This window comes from Equus przewalskii, chromosome 24 (genome assembly GCF_037783145.1).
Source record: "Equus przewalskii isolate Varuska chromosome 24, EquPr2, whole genome shotgun sequence".
Lineage (NCBI taxonomy): Eukaryota > Metazoa > Chordata > Mammalia > Perissodactyla > Equidae > Equus > Equus przewalskii.
This window is the reverse complement of record NC_091854.1, coordinates 7789861-7812133: the sequence shown is the minus strand read 5'-3', so window position 1 is coordinate 7812133 and position 22273 is coordinate 7789861. Positions and strand designations below refer to the sequence as shown.

Here is a 22273-nt window from a genome sequence, read left to right as displayed (position 1 = left end):
TGTTGAAGTTTAAATTTTTATGTTTTTTTAAAAAACTAGTTCCTGATTTTTGTGTCCTAAGAAATCTTTGCTTATCCCAAAGTTGCAAGGATTTTCACCTTTTTCTAGAGATTTCGTAGTATTAGCTTTTGTATTTAGATTTTGATCCATTTTGAGTTGATTTTTGTATATGGTGTGAGGTTACCTGTTGAGATTCACTTCTTTCCCTTCAAGTTGACAGTTCCAGTACCTTTTGTTCATAAGAGTCTTTTCCCTATTGAATTACCTTAACATCTTTGTCGAAAAGCAATTGGCCGTATATGTGTGCATCTATTTTTGGATTCTCGGTTCTGTTCCAGTGATCTATATGTCTCTCCTTACATCACTACCACATTATCTTGATTACTGTCACTTTATGGTAAGTCTTGAAATCATGTCTTCCAACTTTTTTCTTCTGTTTGCTGTTTGTTTGGCTATTGTGGGTCCTTTGCATTTCCATATACATTTTTAAATCAGCTTATCAATTGCCATTAAAAAAACTTGATTAAGATTGTGTTGAATCTAGAAATTAATTTAGGCAGAATGGATGTGTTAACAGTTTTGGGTCTTCAGATCCATGAGCATAGTTTAGCTGTCTCTTAGGTCTTTTTAAATTTATCTCAACAATATTTTATAGCTTTTAAGGTAGAGGTCTTGCACTTTTTTGTTACATTTGTTCCTATGTATTTGACCTTTTTTGATACTGGTATAAATGATATTCCTTTCCTTCATTTTCTGGTCGTTCGTTACTATGCCTGAGTATCTTTGGATGTTTGCTGAACATTCTACTGAAAATTTATAGAAATAATTTGACGCTCTGGATGATGTTATTTTAATGAAGACAGAGTTTTCTTTTGCTTCTGGCCAGCACTTAGGCTAGATGCAGATCACTTTGATTCAGTTACGGATTGAGCTGATTCAAAGCTGGATGTCATTTCTAATAAGGGCTGTGTGTCTCCCGTTCATTCTTCTTCCTAGGCTATAGTTCTTCAGAGTTCAACTGAAATCCTGGGATATCCACCAGATTCTCCCCCCTTTGAAGGACCCCAGATTCCCATTTGTGTGCCTCTAACCTGTGAGGATTGCCAGAAGCTCTTCTCAGCTTCTTAGCCTCTCAACCATTGCTTTTGCTTTCAGATTTTGCGGTTGCCTCAATAGAAAAAATTGCCTCAAACACTTGGATCATCTCTTTCGTCTTCTCTCTCATAACTTGTCTCAAAAGCTTCCACCATGGTAGCTTTCTGATGCCTTCAAATCATGCTTTCCTTCTTCTTCTTTTATGTATATTATCTTTCTAGCTATTTTCAGCAAGAGGATTGGTCTGAGACAACCTGGTAAGCCATTGCCAGAAGTGTCCTTCTCTTCTCCCCCTCCACTCTTTCATCTCATCCTGCACTAGAATTTAACATTGTTCTCTGTATCTCATTTACTGCTGTATTCCCAGCACCTAGAATAATGCCTAACACGGAATAAAAGTCAACAGATATTTGAATTAAAGAGTGAATGAATTAACATTTATTTTTGTGAGGATAGAATGGAAATTCAAAAGAAAATTTCTGTCATTTTCTCAAACCTAAGATATAGTCATTCTTGACCATAATTAGGGTGAGTTCTGAACTTGAACTCAGGACCTTTAGAGTTCTAGTCTCTTTCTTATTGATATTTTCTCAAGATGCTGAGTAACATCTTTTGGTCTTTATTTCTCCATTCATAAATGATTTGTTACTCTCTTACTCATCAAAATAGTTTCAACTGTTTTTAAAATTAAAGAGCTTTCGGGGCCAGCCCCGTGGCTGAGTGGTTGAGTTCGCGAGCTCCACCTTGTGCAGCCCAGGGTTTCACCGGTTCGGATCCTAGGCGTGGACATGGCACCGCTCATCAGGCCACATTGAGACCGGGTCCCACATGCCACAACTACAAGGACCCACAACTAAAATATACAGCTATGTACTGGGGGGATTGGGGGAGAAAAAGCAGGCAAAAAAAAATTAAAGAGCTTTCAAGAGAAAAACTTTAAAAGATAAAAAGGACGTTGGAATTAATGTTTTAATCAAGCAATCAAAATACTTAGGTGTAAATGTAGGCTTATAATTTTTGTTATTATAGTAATCCTACCAGTGAATATAAACAAGACAAATAGATTGTTATCATGTTTTACAGGTAAGTATGAAGAGTTTCATAAAAAATTACATTTCGCTTAGTACATAAATGTTTACCTGTGTTTTTTCCCCCATCTTCTTTTTAGAGCCATTTTAAGTGCCAGATCGAGTTATTTTGCTGCAATGCTGAGTGGCTGTTGGGCTGAAAGCTCCCAAGAGCACGTTACTCTTCAAGGGTAAGCATACTTTTTACAAGGTAGCCTGACCGCAAAGGATTGCAAATATTTCATGCAAAGCACTTTTTATGAGTCTGATTTTCCTGTGCATTCAGTGAAATGTTTTTCATGTGGTAGAATTCAACAAAGTACATTTTCTGAGAATGAGAGGTAGAAGGGAGCGTTTAATAATAGAGATAGTGTATTAGTCTTCTCAGACTGTTATAACAAAATACCACAGACTGGGTGGCTTAAACAATAGAAGTTTATTTTCTCACAGTTCTGCAAGATCAAGATGCCAGCCAGGTTGGTGTCTGGTGAAAGCTCTTACCTTGGGCCCTCGGGTTGCAGACAGCCGCTGCTCCCTGTGTGCCCAAATGGCCTCTCCTCAGTGCGTGGGGCCTAGGGGGTGGGGAGGTGAAAGAAAGGAGGAGGAAGAGAGAGAGCTCTCTGGTGTTTCTTCTTATAAGGATGCTAATCCTATCAGATCAGGGCATGGTGCCACCCTTATTACCTCGTTTAACCTTAATTACTTCCTTAGAAGGCCCATCTCCAAATATAGCCACATTGGGCGTTTAGGGCTTCAATATATGAATTTGGGTGGGTGAGGGAACACAAATATTCAGTCTGTAGCAGGCAGTTTCATTTCTTTCTTTTATTTAAAGAATAATTTGTATGGGTGTAAATTTCAATGACCTATGATAGTGAGATGGTAAACCTACACCAGAACTATTAAATAGGAGCTGCTGGCCAGACAGTTGGTGGCAGTTTATATAAACTGCTGAGACAGTTATTAGGAGATGAGCTACTTCCTTAAATGGTGAAATGGAATGTTTTTAGGTCACAGATAATCAGTGTGAGAATCAATCTAGGGGAGGGCTTTCTCAGTAGGAAAATTGCCTGGGAGTTCTTTTTTCTATTTTTTGAAGAAGATTAGCCCTGAGCTAACATCTGTGCCCATCTTCCTCTATTTTATATGTGAGATACCTACCACAGCGTGGCTTGATGAGCAGTGCGTAGTTCTGTGCCTGGGATCCAAACCCGTGAATGCCCAGGTTGCCGAAGCAGAGTGCATGAACTTAACCACTGCGCCACCAGAGAGCCCCTTCCTGGGAGTTCTGAGGGGCCTCTTGGCTCTCACTTGTTCTGACCATGGGTGTTTCCTTGATGGGGTCAATCTTGGCCAGCGGCTTGGGTGTAGAATGGTGATAGCGGCAATTCCATAACAGTGGATACATGGGAAGTATTGATAAATTGTTACTGACCATTTATTTGTCATGCTGGCCAATAATCTTGAGCCTTCTAGGTTACGACCATCTGGTTCCCTTACTAACTAAAATATCTCCAAATGCTTTTCATTTTGTAATTTTTCACTCTGTAAAAAATGGAATTTTGAAACATTTATAAGAATGTGATGTGGTTTTATTTTATTTTTCCATAGTTTATTCATTTAATAGAAATGAAACACATATCCAAGAGGACCTAAACGCTTTCCTTTCATCCCAGGGCCTTTAGAGGGTTATGGTTTAGTTATTCTACCACAGTTTCAATACACATATCACAACGTATGTTGCAGTCTATCTTTTGCATATAGTTTCAACAGCTGCCGCTGTTACTGATTCAGTTACATATCTGTGGAATCGTGTGCATGCCTTTATTACCACGTACTTTTTAAAGAACAAGAAAGACTAGACCAATGAAATAGTAATAAAGAGAAAATAATGGAGGATGTAAAATTGCATGTAATTGCCAAGTTTTTACTTGATATTGCTACTAAAATAAACTTTCTCTTTAATTCATCCCCTACATGCATAAAATACATACACATGGAAAGTTTGTTTTTCTTCTGTTTTTTCAGTCTCCCACTAATGTAGCTTCAAAATATAACATGAACTGCTTTCGTGTTGTTTAGAAAAAAGGTAACATTTGCATCTAAGTTACTTTGTTTTTCCGTCTGAGCTCCTCTTTTATTTATTTAAATTTTTTTTGTTGTTAAGATATAATTGACATGTAACATTAGTTTTAGGTGTACAACATAATGATTTGATACATGTATATTTGGGGAAATGATTACCACAACGAGTATAACATCTATCACTATACATAGTTAGAATGTTTTTTCTTGTGATGAGAATGTTTAAGATCTACTCCTTAGCAACTTTCAAATATGCAATACACAATGTTAACTATAGTTACTATGCTGTACATTACATCCCCAGGATTTATTTATCTTATAACTGGAAGGTTGTACCTTTTGACCCCCTTCACCCATTTCACCCAACCTCCTACCCTCTGCCTCTGGCAACCAGGTAGTTTCTGATTGCGGAAGATTTTATATGCCAAGCTAAAGAATTTGTCATCTGTGAGTAAAAGTAATGTGTAGATGGATCAGTTGGTGAAATTTTATCATCACTGTTGAAAAACAACCTGAAAGATGTATCCTACTGATATGTATGTATCCTCTTCCTTTGTGATGAGTTTAAAATATCCAATGAATATAGGAAAAAGGATAGTGCTATCAGAGACCAGCATCTAAGTGTGCTAATCCTAGGAATATCATTTTGGTGTAATTTTGACAACTTGTCTGGGGACTGTGTTTCAGATGTTTTAGACATCATTTTTTAAAACTGTCAATTATTCTCATTAGAACTGAACTCAACAAAAATTTAAATGATGAAATTACACTAGTTTGACTCATACTGCAACTTTTTGGCATTTATTAAAAATTGTGTGATTCTGCGTGGTGAGATAAAGGTCAAAAGAAGTTACGATTATGGGATCTTATTCCACAGCAGGGGGAAGTAATTTACAGAAAGCACATGCCTAATTTTTTCCTGGAAGGAACCTTATCTCCTTGTAGGTTTAGTAACTGTTTTTACTACCTGATACCTATTATGTATACCTTTGTTCCTCTCTCCAAATAGATTCTGTCCTCAGCAGTAATATTACCTTGCAATAACACCATATATTTTCTAGACTTCATCCACATTTACTACGCCCTTTAATTTTTAGAATCAGTCTTTGAGAGAGCAGGTGTATTCACATATTACAGATGAATAAAAACAAGGTCACGTAAGTTAAATATCTTCCCAGGGACAAGCACTGGTAAATTAGTGCTTATGCTGAATATAAATCATGTTTGTTGATTCTTAATTCAGAGTCCATTCCACCACAGTCACAAGAAATTAAGTTTCCCATTGGGATGTGCTCTTGAGCTAGCTCAGACTGCTCTTCTCCACTGTTTAAATCAGTGATTTTCAAACTTTATCCCGTAGGACCCTAAAGTTCCTGACAGGCATGTTAGGGAACATATGGTGTGGGATTGGGATCTGAGCGGAAGGCTGTTGGGAAGGGGCACCTCATCAGCCAGAGCTGCTCCACTTTGATCTGTTTTATGTTGTTCAAGATGACCTCTGAGTTTAGCTATAGGAATAAAGGCAATCCTTAATCAACCCTCATGAGCAATCAGATTAAACAATCAAAACACACAGGCTTTTAAAAGTGAAGTCTATTTGTTAAGAGATCAGTAGGCAAGAAAGGATTAGTGTCATCAGCTACTGGTCTCTACTTCCTCAACTGTAATTTTCCGTCTTTGATTATGATGGAGGTAATGGATAAATTTCTCCTCTTGTAGTATGGCTTGACTACTAATACGTCCAGTAGCCTGTTCAAGGTAAAGCCAAGTAGAAGTAGCCAAATTTGTTTTATAGTGTCATCCAAATAAGGACTCTGTACATTGTAGTAGTGCCAGCAATGACCAGGCTCACTCTTACAGTATTTTCCCTTCACTTCTGTTGTGGTAAGCAAGGCTCTGCTGCCTACTGGTTCACCTTACCCAAAGCTGCTGTATCAGCAGAGCAGGCTCACTCCTAATCGATTTATTCACTTCTAATGCTAGCGCATTGGAAATGAGGATACATTTCTATTTGGTTTGACTCTTTTGCCTGGCATGACAAACAAGATTTTCTAACACTAAATGAAAGAAGAAAGTATCTGCTGATGGATACTGGGTTTTATCTACATCCTTTATTATTGTTATCACACAATAAATTTTGCTTTTTCCTCTTATATCTCATATCAAACTGACTGTCTCACATTACCACTTAAAGTATTATTAGTATCATGGCATGTAAAGCTGTAGGAAGGCTAAAAGGGATTTAGGAATTTTGCTTTTTAAGAAATCACTTCTTTTAGGAATTTTTATATTGTAACAAAGTTATCTATAAAACAAATTCTATTTTCATATTAGTTTATATTGTAAACCTGGGTAGATGTTTCCGTGGATAGTGTGGTATAGTAGAAATATACTGATGTCCTTAGAGGCTGTCTTACGTCCAATCCAAACTTGTTACATAACTTTAGGAACGTTGCTTACCTTCCCTGAGCTTCCTAAGGTTGTTGAAAGGATTCAATGAGGAAAGAACCTGGCACAGTGCTTGGTACATAGTATGCAGTGCTCATTAATATTTGTCTTTTTATTTCTTTCTCTAAATTAGATTGTTCCCATTTTCTAGAGACAAATGGGTTCAAGTGAGGGCCATTACCAGTACCAGAACGGCATTGCCTGCTTCGCTTGGTCAGCAGCCTCTTTTGGAACTGTGCCACTGTTGCATGTCTGCAGGATGTTTTCTGCAATAGATTAGAATGAAATCCTGTCTGTCTTTACAGAAAAGAACCACAGCGTTTTTGATGAGTTGGTAACTCAAAGACGTAATGGAAATGATATTTTTCAACAGGGACAGTGTTCAGTAAGTTGGGGTAGGAATGGTAGAGTCCTGTAATCCTAGTTCTATCCATGCCCCAGAGTTGGGAGGTGGAAGGGTATAGTAGGAAGGAAGTTCTGTTCTGGTGGAAGAAGGGGGAAGTTTTGACATCTTATAGTGGAAATTAAACCACAGCCAATAATTCTGTGAAGAAGCCCCACGTATTTCCATTTTATGTAAATAGAAATCTTTCAGTGGTGGCTTGGTGCTTTGGAGCATAAATTTGGATTTTTTCGTCTCCCTTGGGAGATTCCTGGGATTCTGAACTTCTGAACCTTCAGGATGATCTTTTGAAATATAAGTCAGATCATATTTCTCTTCTAACTAAAATCCTTTAATGCCTTCTCATCACAATTAAAATTAAACCCAAATCTTTACCATAACCTACAAGACTCTATATGATTTGGCATCTGGGCTTTTCCCAGACTACCCCACCTGAAGTAGCTACAGCCCAACTCTCCAGTTACTCTCTTTTATGTTATCCTGTTGTATTGTCTTCATGGCACTTTTCACTATTAAAATTATCTTGTTTATGTATTTGTTTACATACTGTTTATTGTCCATGTCCTCTCTCTAGAATGGAAGCTTCTTGTATCCTCCAGATATAAGTCAGAGTCCAGAGCTTATCATTCAATAAATATTGAATGTGAGTGAACAAATAAATGAATGAATGATTTCCGTATGTTACCTTAGCCCACACGCATAGGAACTTGAAACTTTAGGAAGCACACATAAAGCACAGAGATTTTAGTAGACAAGGTGCATGTTCATTCTCTGATCTCAGAACTCTGTCCTCTCATAGGTTTTTCTTTTTTCTAACTGAGTTTATGCACTGTTTTCATCTCCTACAAGCTTTTTTTTTTTTTTGTGAGGGAGATTGGCCTTGAGCTAGCATCTGTACCGTCTTCCCTCTATTTTGTGTGTGGGTCACTGCTGCAGCATGGCTTCATGAGTGGTATAGGTCTGCACCCAGGATCCGAACCTGCAAACCTGAGCTGCCAAACTGGAGCAAGCCAAACCCAACCGTTATATCACCAGGCCAGCCCCTCATCTCCTACAAGCTTTTATTCTGATTACATTTACATAGGAATAGTGCTTTAAATCTTTTCACTTAAACTACGGACTATTGGAGTAATTTGTTCTTTTTCTAGGTCAGTTGATCATATCTTTATAAACACTTAGTAAAAATAAAAATGACTTACAACACAATAATGAGAATGCAGTTTAGTAAAACATTTGTCAAGACAGCAGGAAAACGGTTTCTTGCTGTTTTTATAGCTATCATATATATTGATATATATGCTCAAATGTCTAGATTTTGCTATTTCTTTTAATAAAACTACTTTTGTTTTTATTGTCATTATTATCTTTTGCTTAAATGTGTCAAGTCTTAAACTATTCTTTCCATATAATGACCAATTCTCAATAACATGGCTCTTGAAATTTTGAGGAAAAGTGTGTGGAATAGTATACATTATAATAATTATGCTAGTGTTTTAGATTAACCAACTATAAATAACATGGCGTAATTATTCTGAGATCAAATCTTGTCATATCCATAGTATATAAATGTGAATATTTAGAGATTTGACTTTTTTCCTAAGTATTAAAGACATGCAGTTTTGAATTAGCAGAAACCAGTACTTAGCCATAGTAGGGGCCAGTAAATGTTTATTAAGTTAATTGAAAAATGTTCTATATTTTCTACTCAGTGTTCCTCTGAAGGTTTGGAAAGATGCTAAAGTGCCTTAGGAAGTGAGTCATTAAACATTCATCAAGCGTTTATTGAGCATATATTATTTAAGAGCATAGAATCAAAGCAGCACCTTTCTAAGTCCTACCCTGTGGGACTCCATTTCTTTTCTTCTTGGCTTCCTTTCTTTGTTCCTTTAGCAGCTATTAGATACTATCCTTACAAATCTGCCAGGTCGGAGTGGGGGCTGGGGGGGTGGTGATTTTCAGACTGTCCCCACCCTGATTCCACTGCAGAGCTCCGGTATTATGTGGGGAAAGGAAATTCTCATCCTGGGAGTATTGAATCATTGCTGACATTCTGCTGCTACTAGGGATGCAAGGATAAGTGAGATGCAAACCCTGCCCTCACAGAACTCAGTCTAGAAGGAGAAACAAACATGTAAACAAAGCTATTACAAGTCAGCTTGATCAATGTGATAATGGAAGAATATATAGTGTGCTACTTAAGAGCCCGAGCTTTGCAGTCAGTCTGCCTGGATTTAAATTCCAGTGCATCACAGGCCATTTGACCTTGGGCAGGTGAGTTAATTGCAATTTTTTGTCTGTAAAATGAGACTAATAATAGTATCTACTATTGAGTTGTTATGATGATTAAATGAGCTGATGGCATTCAAAATGCTTATTAGTTTAGTGATTGGCTCGTAATAAGAGCTCAATAGGTGTTAGTTATTACTATGTTTAACATTCAGTGATTTGTTTTATGCCTTGAAGGTATTAAGGAAGCAATCAGAGATGAGGAGCCACATGTCTGTGTCTGAAAGATGAAGTAAGTAGAGAGGGAGAGCATTTTGAGCAGAGTGAACAGGCATGGATGTATAAGGAATTATAAGGAGTTCAGGTATAGGAAATGAGTAGTTCATTTATCTTGGAACAGCTGCTAGGGAGGGAGAACCAGAGGTCAGGTGATAAAGAACATTGTACACCAAGCGAAGGAATTTGGGCTTTTTTTGCTATGGGCTATGGAGAATTATTGAAGGCTTTTCAAAGTGGTGGACTATATCAGATTTACATTTTAGCCAAGTCACTCTAACAGCAGTATGGGAAATGGGATGCAAGGAGATTATTTCAGGCAGGAAACCTGAATGAGAGGATACCGTCATGGTACAGATGAGAGAAAATGAGAGGCTAAACCAGGTCAGTGAGAGGGGAAATAGACAGCAGAGGCTGAATTCAAGAAATTTTTGAAGGTATAAATGACGGGATATAGAGAGGGAGTGCATTGAGATGAACCTCAGGCTATGATTTAGGTATCTAGATGGTAATCTATTTGCTGTTAGAATTTTGAGGGGGGTCCAGTAAATAATGTGCTTTATTCTATTCAAAATAAGACAAAAGAATCAGCAGATGAAGTAAAAAACATTTCCTTTATTATTGATAAAAACTATTAAAGCAGTAAAGTGTGCTTTAATGCAAGAGCCAAAGTTGATTTGCTTACTATGGCTCCTGTGAGACAGTCCACCTGGAAGAAAGTCTGAATCAGGATAGCAGATGCCTTCTTCCCCATCACCTCTTCCTACTGGTTCAGCCCAGAAGAAAAGAGAAAAGAAATCAAATTACCCCTCATCTCAACTTGCTCCTGCCTACGACTAGTGGTTGTTGTCATCTGATTGAACCAGATAATTCACTCCCCTTGGTACAGAAATAGTAGGTCAAAATGCGAAAAATCCTGTAACAGTGCTATGAACAAAACAGGAATAATTGAAAGAAGATCGAATTTCAAGTGTTGAGAAAGGGGGGGAAGAGGAAGGAGGTCGTGAATTCGGAGTTTAGGATCCAGTAGTCAGTGGGACATAAGATTATCACTCCAGACTCCTTCTTAAGTCTTCTTTTTACTTTTTAATCTGTATAACGAGAACATTGGCCAAGCTAGAGCCACTGGATAGGTATTACAAATTAAGAAATCCGTGCAGCATAACAAGAATCTTTCTAGTGAATAGAGTCGTCCATCTGAGGCTTTAAGCAAGATCGGAGGCCTTTTGTCAAAGATGCTGAGGAGAGAATTTCTTAATGAGACAGAGGTTGCGCTATGATCTCTAAGGTCCTTTCTAACTCTGAAAGTTTATTATAGAAGATGTTCAACAAGTAATCAATGGTTTGATAATATACTAATAACATTTTATAACTTATGTAAAAATCCATAGCTGTAGTTATACTTCATGGTAAATTAATGGCATAACCTGCATGGATGTTAGAGATTAAAACTGAGATTAAAACTTTATCTTGCTGGGGCCAGCCCAGTGGCGCAGCGGTTAAGTGCACATGTTCCGCTTTGGTGGCCCGGGGTTCGCCGGTTTGGATCCCAGGTGTGGACATGGCACCGCTTGGCACACCATGCTGTGGTAGGTATCCCACATAGAAAGTAGAGGAAGATGGGCATGGATGTTAGCTCAGGGCCAGTCTTCCTCAGCAAAAAGAGGAGGATTGGCAGTAGTTAGCTCAGGGCTAATCTTCTTCAAAAAAAAACCCAAAAAACTTTATCTTGCTAAAAGTTTATGGGAAAATAGAATATATCATTGATATCAGTTAAACCTTAATTATTTCTGGATTTGAGTTTAGTTTTCTTTTATTTTTCAGTATAAACCATATAGAAATGAGTGTTATGATGCATTTTATATATGGAGGAACCTTGGACTTTCCAGACAAAGCTAATGTTGGGTATGTGTTTCTTTTTAGTGATTTTAAAAATGTAAAAATATTAGTATTTGGTGGCTTCTGCTTTGTTGAGCTGTGTTTCAAAGTGTGAATGAAGTAGAAGCTTTACTTTTGTTATCTATTTTGCCATATCTTGTGTATGTTTTGGGAATATCCAAAAATAGTGTCTCTGTATTTAGAAGAAAAGATGATCTAGCAGCTCATAGTCGTAAGATTAAGAAAACTCTTTATTAGAGTTAAATTATGTTAGAAAAACTTTATATTTGTTTTGGAAAATAAATGACAGGTTTTTATAAAATAAAATTGATTGAACCTTTATCAAATTTTGAGCAATTATTTTACTGCTTTGTTTTATAATTTTAGGATATCTCTCTTAAACAGCAAAAGAAGTGGAAAAAGAAAATCTTAAAATTAGCTTAAGAATATAGGCATCCTAAAGACCATCAACCATGTGATTCTTAAGTGCGCTGTGCTGAAATGCTATTTAAGCTGCTAAAATCCTACCTCGGAGTGACCTCTGCCTTGCTCTTCTAATTTTCTGGAAGTCCTCTCCTTTTAATGCTATTCTAACATGAGGCAAATGAAAGCTACTCTTTTAATTTTAAATATTCATTGGTTCCTTTCATTGCAAATTGAATAAATGTGATTTGAGGGAGAAAGTATCATGAATCACAGGGATTAAGTACTGAAGTTTTACCCACTGGAAATCTATATGAAATTTTATCATGCTCTCACGGCTTGTAGCTTCCCTAAGTACCTAAAATATGTATGGGTGCTCAGAAATACTTGCCAAAAGAAAGAAACAACAGAAACCCTTTGAGTCTTTGGATGCAGTTTTCAATTTTAGGGTCATTTATAGGCATTTTCAATATGGTAAGCATCAATTATTTTCCCTCCTCTCAAATTTTTACTATGCAAATTGATTGCAAAGAGTTTTGTGACTTTTACAGTCTTTGAAGCAGTTTCCTGGACTTTGCTGTATATTTCACTGAGAATATGAGGAGAATTTGATTGAAACATCTCCAAATTCATTTCTTGTTATTCTTTACTAATTAAATCATGTGACAGTGCTTTCAACTTTTGGCCTATGTCCTTTTTATAATCCATAATGAGTATTATATAGGACATAAAGAATATTATGTTAGAATTAAAATAATTCAGATTATTCTTTTTTCTAAACAGATTACGTATTATTAGGAAATTGCTGTGTATTATGCCTTGGTTTTTAAATTTGAGAATTAACAGTGTATCTGTTTTTATTTTAGACAGATACTCAACATGGCTGATATGTATGGATTAGAAGGATTAAAAGAAGTAGCAATCTATATTTTAAGAAGAGATTACTGTAATTTCTTTCAGAAGGTAATTATTGAGTCTCAGAAATCTTTCACCCAGTACTTGAAGTCACCCCTTATTACCTACTAGATTTTTCCCTCTGATAGTAAATAGTGCTTTAAATCTTAAAAATATTGTCAGTTTAACTAATGGGAACTCTAGGTGAGAAATAACTTATATGATGTGCTTGTAAAAAATAGAAATTAATTTAGATCATTTTAAGTAAAATAAAATTGAGGTTGGGGGTTTATTGAAAGGATATAGGAGTATCTGCTATAATTCAAAGATGGAGTGTGTAGCTGGGACTCAGGGTTTAGAACTAAGAGAAAGGAAGTCAGGAACCAAGGTTACCTTCTCCGTTTATGAAAGTGTGTTTATCACAGTGCTTCATCGATTCTTTTCCCGTGAAAGTATGTTCCTCCTTTCTACCACTTCTCATAGCGTGTGCTTGGGGTGGAACATGTTCTCGTCTACCTGTCTCCCCAGGTGGAGTATGAATATTGACTTTTTAATTTTAGTTCACACAAACATAAATTTATTGTCTAAAGAAAGATCCTATACTGTGCATTTGTACAGATGCCATTTTGTATATTATTCTTAAATTCTCCATTGTTTTAACTTACTCTGTAACTGCAGGTTATTTTTTAATTTTCTTATTTATGCTTTTACACATTTTCTACAGTGATCCTGTATTACTTTTATAATCAACAAAAAACAAATCTTAAAAGAATTGTTTACATCAATATTCCTCTCTTATTGGATACTTGAGGCAACAATATGTGTTATATGAATTGTAATTACGTAATTTTAATAACATTTAAACTGAGATTTTTGTGTTTGGTAGGACTTTTCCTACCTCTCTATAAGTTGTAGCTGAGGAAGCATCCTCTGTGTTAAAACAGAGCCATGAAAAGCTGGATCCAGCACCACCACCACTACCACCCCGCTTAGGGTTTACTGAGAACAGTTAAGCTCCTCCGCTACCTTTAATCCACCATCCATTCCAGCCTCTGTAAGGAAGGGCACTAGAAGAAAGAGGGCAGTCCGTAGTGTTCTCAGCTTTGTAGAAAGTGAAGAATTCTGGGGAAAGATTTTCCTTCTTTTTCATCTACTTCCCCCATCTTTCCAGCTAAGTGAAAGTTAAGAGGGAGATCCAACCATCTCCCAAATAAAGATTAAAGATAGGGGGTGTCTGCAATGAGGAGATAATATCCTCTCATCCCCTAGATGGACATCTACTATATCTGTAAAACCAGCCCACTTTGGAGCTTCCATTAAAGAAGAAAAGTGGTAAGAGATTTCTTGGAGGAGCCTGGAGTATGCCTCAGAAACCAGTGAGAGTACACTTGAACGTGGAGATTTCTAAGAGGAGGAGGCTTGCTGGAGAAGCCAGTACTGGCCTGGTGATTAGGCACAATAGTTTTTGTCATATACAGGAAGAAGTACAGGGAGTCTACTCCACACCCCAGTTATGCGTGGTATGCAAGGAAGGAGGAAGACCTTAGTGGTTCCAGGCAATCACAGAAGACTGATACAGGGCCAAATGACACTGTGTTCTTCCAAGGGAGGCACTGTGCATCATGAAGCACTGGAAGAATCTTTATCTACCAAGATCCTAGGGTGAAGTTCATGCTGCCACTAAAAGGGCCATCACTTCAGCAAAGGCCACTAACATCTGAATTAGAGCAAAGTCCAGGCCATCTCCCTGCTGCCACCTGGGTCTTTGGTTAGTTTCATAAGGTGACCAAGGCCCTCCCTAGCCCTCTTCTAACAGGCGTTAGACCCAGGAAATTGAGGAGCGGGAGACCAACCCATGCTCTACTCCCTATTCCAGATCTCCAACTAGAATTGTAGTCAGTGATGGAGGAGGGAAAGACGTGTCAGTTATAAGATAGGTGTTTAGACAGTGCTATACTGAATTTCAATACCAAAGGTACTGGAATTTGCCTATAATGTCATTAGGAATGGAAAAGAGGGGAATTTGACACAGTGTGGTTGAACCAATTACATTTAACACTTAAAAAATAATCTCTTTTATGGATAGTCTTCAGACCATTGCCTCTATTTTTTAGTATGTTCATGAATATACATAGGTTATATGTAGCTTTTTCGTATTTTACTTTCAATAATCCACTTAATTTTTAAGACACAAAAGACATCTTTGTTGCCATTAAAACAACAGAAAGTGAAATTTAAAAAAATTATCAATATGGTGTTTCGTTGAAAACTTTTTTCACTTTATTTTACTTATTTTAATATAGTCCATATTATTGTGGCAACAGATATTTGGAGAACAGTTTCTGTTTTTATTGACCTGATCTTTAAATTTTTTGCTTTATGTATTTTTATGAATATATCTTTAAATATAGGTTTTTAAACTTCTACATCTCAATTATGCAGTTTCTTGGCATGTATTAAATGTGGTAAACCTATAATAATACACTCCACAGTAATACAAATTTAGGTATAATGTAATGGGTAACTGGCCCTGGAACTCCTGCCAAGCTAGCTTCAGTCATTTCATTAACTTTACAAACTTGCCTTTTACATGATTAAAACTTTTGGAATTCACTTACAGGATTACAGTAGGCTTTACATTGTTTATTTTTTGTCACTGATTTGAAAATGTATTTTAGGTAATGATTTAAATATATATCGTCCCAAATTCTACAAACAGGTTTTGAAAATGACTAAAGGTCAGTCCTCTTATTACAAAAACACTTGGGTTTCAACATTTCTGTATGAATAAAATTCTCATAAAGCTCAAGTTAACCCTTTAAGCTGGGGTCGGTAAACTTTTTTTATAAAAGGCCAGATAGTAAATATTCTAGGCTTCGTGAACCATATGATTTCAATCGCAACTAGGCTTCGTGAACCATATGATTTCAATCGCAACTACTCAACTCTGCTATGGTAGAGCAAAAGCAGCTGTAGGCAACCCGGAAATAGAACAGCATAGCAGTGTTCCAATAGGACTATTCACAAGAACAGTGGGGGCTAGATGTGGTCCACAAGCTATAGTTTGCCAGTTTCTGTTTTAAGCAGCAAATTAGTTTGTATTGTAATAACTTTTCAGTGGAAATTATTCTTAAGTTATATGTCAATTAGTTGAGTTGGTGTTGTAGAGGGCTGGTTATTCCTAAATAAAATTAGGCTACTGGACTTTTTAACTCTTGTGTTTGCTTTTACAGTTCTTTAGACTTCTGGTGCTTTTAGGTTGTCAAGTATGTCTATACCAGTAGTCTCTTCCCTCTTACTAGTTTGATACTCTCATCTGAAGTGGGTCAGAAAACCAAGTTATTTACCTTGGTGGAAGTATCACTGTATAATTTATATAGCGATAGCCGTTTCTGATCTTAAGACAACTCGGAGCACCTCTAATTATCTCAAAGGGAATAACTAAATTGCTAATCTGCAAAGCAAAATATTTACATTCAATTTCTTAAATACTAATATAACACTTTTAGGAAAAGGGTATTAGAAAATCAAATTAAGGGGCTGGCCTGGTGGCGCAGCAGTTAAGTTCGCACCTTCTGCTTCTCGGCAGTCCGGGGTTCACCGGGTCAGATCCCGGGTGCGGACATGGCACCGCTTGGCATGCCATGCTATGGTAGGCATCCCACGTATAAAGTAGAGGAAGATGGGCATGGATGTTAGCTCAGGGTCAGTCTTTCTCAGCAAAAAGAGGATTGGCAGTAGTTAGCTCAGGGCTAATCTTCCTCAAAAAGAAAAAAGAAGGAAAATCAAATAAATAGCAATTCATAATCCAAAAAGTTGGAATCACTGACTTCATTACAAGGACTAAGCTGGAGGCATTTCTAAAGAAGCTTTTGCTCTTCTCTGAGAGCAGGGTATCTTCAGTATGTATTTAGAGACTATATATACAAATTGGCTGATTGTCTGTCTTTAAACCACAAATCACAACTAATGAATGTGTACAAAGAGAAGTTGAACTTTATTCACCCTAATGGGTAATAGATGTGTTTAGGAACATAGTCCTAAAACTGGAAGTATTTGGCACCGGCAGTGTGTAGCACAGAGGCTTAACACCAAGAGCAGTGAGTTCTTTTCACTACTTGTATCTTCGTTTTATTTGTTAATTTAGTTTATTGCTTCCGTATATGGGCTTTTAAAAAAATACGTTATATAATTATGTTGTAACTAAATTCTATCATTTTATCTGAGGTCAGTGTAGGACCTCCCAATGTACATATACTTAAAGTTATATTTATCCTTTAAGAAGCAGATTAGACCATATCGTTGTATTGCAATGTGATGTGCTAGAAATTATTATACCATTTTTACTTAAAAAAAAATTTAAGCGAAATGAAATTAGAATAAAAATTGTGTGCATTTTGGCAGCTAAAAGAGCTCAAATGCTATTCTATAAAACTAAATTTATTAGTGATATTTGGTTTTAAAAGAATAACAGACTTTTGAATTATACATATTTATTCTGCAGTTTAGATGTATAAATCAGGTCATCTTTATGAGCAAAATACTTTTAGCCTCTGTAAGTTGAAAAAGAATGAATGTACTGTTTTCTATCAATTTTAGCTTGTTCCCAGAAGGTTGGCACCTGTACTAGAATGCCTGATTATTGCTCATTCAGCTGGAGTGGAAAGTCTTTTTGCTGACTGCATGAAGTAAGTGATCTGAAGTAGTGCTGTTATTATTAATTTAGGGATTTTGTTCTTCCATTCTCCTAATTTTCTGGGAAATTTTAGACTTGGCTGATTTTCTTGGGCACAATGCATACATTATGTCTTAACGCTTAACTAGTTGCAACAATTGAGAAGAAGTATTAATTTAGATATTACTCAAGATGCTTGAGATCCATTTTATTTTAGCTGAACCATGGTTACTTATGTTAAAATCCATGCACATAACCCAAAGTGGATTTAAAATATATGCTTACAGAAAAGGGAGCATAGTTAAGTCCATCATAGAGCTCACAAAATTAACTATAAGGGTTAGTCAAAACGTATATATGTACAACTTATATCATTGCAAACCCAGATATTATTGAATATTATAAAGAAAAATATTTTCATTTCTCTAACTTGAGATTCTTTGATTTTTACAGGTGGATTGTAAAGCATTTTGCAAGGTTTTGGTCTGAGAGAAGTTTTGCAAATGTTCCTCCTGAGATTCAGAAAAGTTGTCTTAATATGTTGATTCAGTCCTTAGTAAGTATAATCTGAATACCCTTGTTTGTGTTTGTCATAAAAAAGTTTATTCAATTTTGTATTGGTAATTTCAATGTTTTAAATATAAGTGTAGAATTACAGTATAAAAGTAATATGAGAGAAGCAATTCCAGATAACCCAGAACCAATTCAGAGAACCTATCCTTAAGATTCTATTCCTCTGCACCAAATTCATTAGTGACAGTTCAATAAGGGAAGCAGAACCACTAGGAGTTATATGTTGGTTCATGAACAAAAGGGACATGATGCCAGCGATGGAGGTTATACATTGGCTCAGCAGCATGGACTCCCACTCACTGAGGTGGATTTGGGTACTGAAACTTCTCTATGGCACCGTTCCTCAAGAGAACTAGCCATCTACCTGGTAGCAGGTTAATTACGTTGGACCACTTCATCATGGGAAACGTAGTGCTGTGTTAGTGGAATAGACTTTTGTGGATTTGCCTTCCTTGCTCCTACTGTTTCTGCTAAAACCACCGTCTGTGGACTTAACAGAACGCCTTTCCACACAGCATCACTTCTGACTAAGGAACTCACTTCACAGCAGATGAAGTACAGCAGTGGGCCCATGCTCATGACTTTACTGGTCTTACCGTGTGTCCTATCATCCTGAAGCAGCTGGCTTGAATGCAGGAATGGCCTTTTGAAGACTCACAGCGCCAGCTAGGTAGCAATGCCTTGTGGGGTTGGGGCAATGTCCTCTAGGAGGCTGTATATGCTCTAAGTCAGTTTTTGATTTATGGTGCTATTTCTCCCATAACTAGGATTCATGGTTCCAGAAATCAAGATGTGGAAATGGGAGTGGCTCCACATACAATTACTCATAGTGATCCACTAGCAAAAATTTTCTTCCTGTCCGTGTAACTTTAGTCCCTCTGATCTAGAGGCCTTAGCTCCAAAGAGAAGAATGCTTCCACCTGGGAACACAATAATGATTCCGTTGAACTGGAAGTTGAGACTGTCTTCTTCTGATCACTTTGTAAATCAACAGGCAAAGAAGAAGAATTGTAGATTGAGCCTGACTATCCAGGGGAAATTGGGTTGGTACTATGTAATGTGGTTAATGAGGAATACATCTGGAGTGCAATACTCCTGTGTCCTATGATTAAAATCAATGGAAAACTAACAACCCAAATTAGACAGCACTGATAATGGCCCAGATTCTTCCAGAATGAAAGTTTGGGTTACCCTACCAGATAAAGAACTACAACCAGCAGAGATACTTGCTGAGGGCAAAGGGAATATGGAATGGTAGTGGGAAAGTGTAGTTTTAAATGCCAGCTATGACCAGGTGACCAGTTACAGAAATGAGCACTGTGGTAGCTATGATATAAAGAAATTAACTTTCCTTTTTACATGAATGTTTGTATATATATTAACTAAATATTTTTGGGTTTTTTCCACTGTCTCATTCCCCTACCATCTAATAGAAGACGTGTTAGTAATAGTTAACTTTACATCTCCGCATTTAAGTTACAGGTTACCAAAGGGGAGTGTGAATCAATTTGAAGAACAATGAATATCACCCAAAGACAAAACAAGAGACTTCATATCCTCTTACAGAAAGGGTTAGCATATTTGTTGTATAGGAGTTAGTTTGTCGTGTTGGGCAGAAGCTTGCTTTTGTTATTGTGTCCATTTGATAATTAAGTATGACTTAATGAGATGTGTGGGTGCCACGTTGAGAAGGGATGGACTCTGGTGGCTTTGTAATGTTTCAGCTTGGCTAGGATGAACTATGCTTCCCAGAATTTCCTTCTTTATATGTTTCCAGTTAGAGAGGCCACAAGAGACAATTTGGTGTGCAATTTGGAGGGTAGAAGTGAAACCACAGCCTTTTTCTCCAACACTAGGAAGATTGTGGCAGGTGCTTTTAGCTAATACACGTTGCTTATTTACTGGCTCACCTTTTTTTTTTCATTTCACTTTATTTTATTTTATTTTTTTATTGTGGTAACATTGGTTTATAACATATAAATTTTGGGTATACATCATTATATTTCAATTTCTGTATAGATTCCGTCATGTTTACCACCCAAAGACTAATTACAATCCATCACCATACACATGTGCCTAATTACCCCTTTCACCCTCTTCCTTCCCCCATTCCCCTCTGGTAACCACCAATCCAATCTCTGTGTCTGTGTGTTTGTTTGTTGTTATTTTTATCTTGTATTTATGAGTGAGATCATATGGTATTTGACTTTCTCCCTCTGACTTATTTCGCTTCACTTAATACCCACAAGGTCCATCCGTGTTGTCGCAAAATGCCGAATTTCATCCTTTTTTATGGCCAAGTAGTATTCCATTGTGTGTATATGCCACATCGTCTTTATTCATTCATCCCTTCATGGGCACGTAGGTTGCTTTCAAGTCTTGGCTATTGTGAATAATGCTGCAGTGAACATAGGGGTGCATGTATCTTTATGCATTTGTGTTTTCACATTCTCTGGCTAAATACCCAGCAGTGGAATAGCTGAATTGTATGGTCATCCTATTCTTAATTTTTTTGAGGAATCTCCATACTGTTTTCCATAGTGGCTGCATCTGTTTGCACTCCCACCAGCAATATATGAGAGTTCTGTTTTCTCCACATCCTCTCCAACACATTATTTCCTGTCTTCTTAATTATAGCCATGCTGATGGATGTGAGGTGATATCTCATTGTAGTTTTGGTTTGCACTTCCCTGATAATTAGTCATGTTGAACATCTTTTCATGTGCCTGTTGGCCATCTGTATATCTTCTTTGGAGAAATATCTGTTCAGATCTTTTGCCCATTTTTTAATTGGGTTGTTAGTTTTTTTATTGTTGAGATGTATGAGTTCTTTATATATTTTGGATATTAACCCTTTGTCAGATATTTGGTTTGCAAATATCTTCTCCCAATTGTTAGGTTGTCTTTTCATTTTGTTGATGGTTTCCTTTGCTGTGCAGAAGCTTTTTAGTTTGGTGTAGTCCCATTTGTTTATTCTTTCTATTGTTTCCCTTGCCAAGTCAGACATGGTACTTGAAAATATGCTGCTAAGATGGATGTTGAAGAGCATGCTCCCTGTGTTTTCTTCTAGAAGTTTCAGGTCTTACATTTGAGTCTTTAATTCATTTTGAGTTAATTTTTGTGTATAGTGTAAGGTAATAGTCTACTTTCAGTCTTTTGCACGTGGCTGTCCAGTTTTCCCAGCACCATTTATCAAAGAGACTTTCCTTTCTCCATTGTATGTTCTTGGCTCCCTTGTCGAAAATTAGCTGTCCATAGATGTTTGGGTTTATTTCTGGGCTCTCGATTCTGTTCCATTGATCTGTGTGTCTCTTTTTGTGCCAGTACCATGCTGGGTTTTTTTTTTCTTCTTCTTCTTCTTCTTCTCCCCAAAGCCCCTCCTGGTACCTAGTTGTATATTCTAGTTGTGAGTGCCTCTGGTTGTGCTATGTGGGATGCCACCTCAGCATGGCCTGACGAGCAGTGCCATGTCCACACCCAGGATCTAAACTGGGGAAACCCTGGGCTGCCAAAGCGGAATACACGAACTTAACCACTTGGCCATAGGGCCAGCCCCAAGTACCATGCTGTTTTGATTACTGTTGCTTTCTAGTATATTTTGAAGTCCAGGAGTGATACCTCCAGCTTTGTTCTTTTTTCTCAGGGTTCCTTTGTCTATTCGGGGTCTTTGGTTGTTCCATATAAATTTTAGGATTCTTCTATTTCTGTGAAAAATGTTGTTGGAATCTTTGATAGAGAGTGCATTGAATCTGTAGATTACTTTAGGAAGTATGGACATTTTAACTATGTTAATTCTTCCAATCCATGAGCACGGAATAGCTTTCCATTTTTTTGTGTCTTCTATTTTTTTCAACAATGTTTTATAGATTTCAGTATATAGCTCTTTCACCTCTTTGGTTAAGTTTATTCCTAGGTATTTTAGTCTTTTTGTTGCAACTGTAAATGGGATTGTATTCTTAATTTCTCTTTCTACTACTTCATTGTTAATGTATAGAAACACAACTGATTTTTGTATGTTTATTTGGTATCCTGCAACTTTACCTTGTTGGTGTGGAATAGAAGCCAGACCTACAACTGCTCCACCTTGCCCTATATCTTCTTTTGGCTTCTCTTACCCCTGGGCCAGGGATGTGTTTAGCTCCATGATGAAAGGTGCCAGCATCTCCTGAAGGACACCTATTTCATCCAGGTTGGAGGCAGTGAGAACTGAAATGGGTCTATCAGTGTGGG

The 22273-nt window shown here is 37.0% G+C and overlaps 1 protein-coding gene across 6 annotated transcripts in view; it reads left to right on the top strand.

Annotated features, from left to right (window-relative positions):
* Positions 1-22273, top strand: part of BTBD8 (BTB domain containing 8) — an 88196-nt gene that overhangs the window by 32915 nt on the left and 33008 nt on the right. For all 6 annotated transcript variants that reach the window (XM_070592677.1, XM_070592676.1, XM_070592679.1 and 3 more), the window contains 5 exons: positions 2264-2353; positions 11425-11505; positions 12768-12864; positions 17395-17483; positions 17924-18026. In XM_070592677.1, the coding sequence (XP_070448778.1) occupies positions 2264-2353; positions 11425-11505; positions 12768-12864; positions 17395-17483; positions 17924-18026 (460 nt within the window). The remainder of the gene's footprint in view (positions 1-2263; positions 2354-11424; positions 11506-12767; positions 12865-17394; positions 17484-17923; positions 18027-22273) is intronic.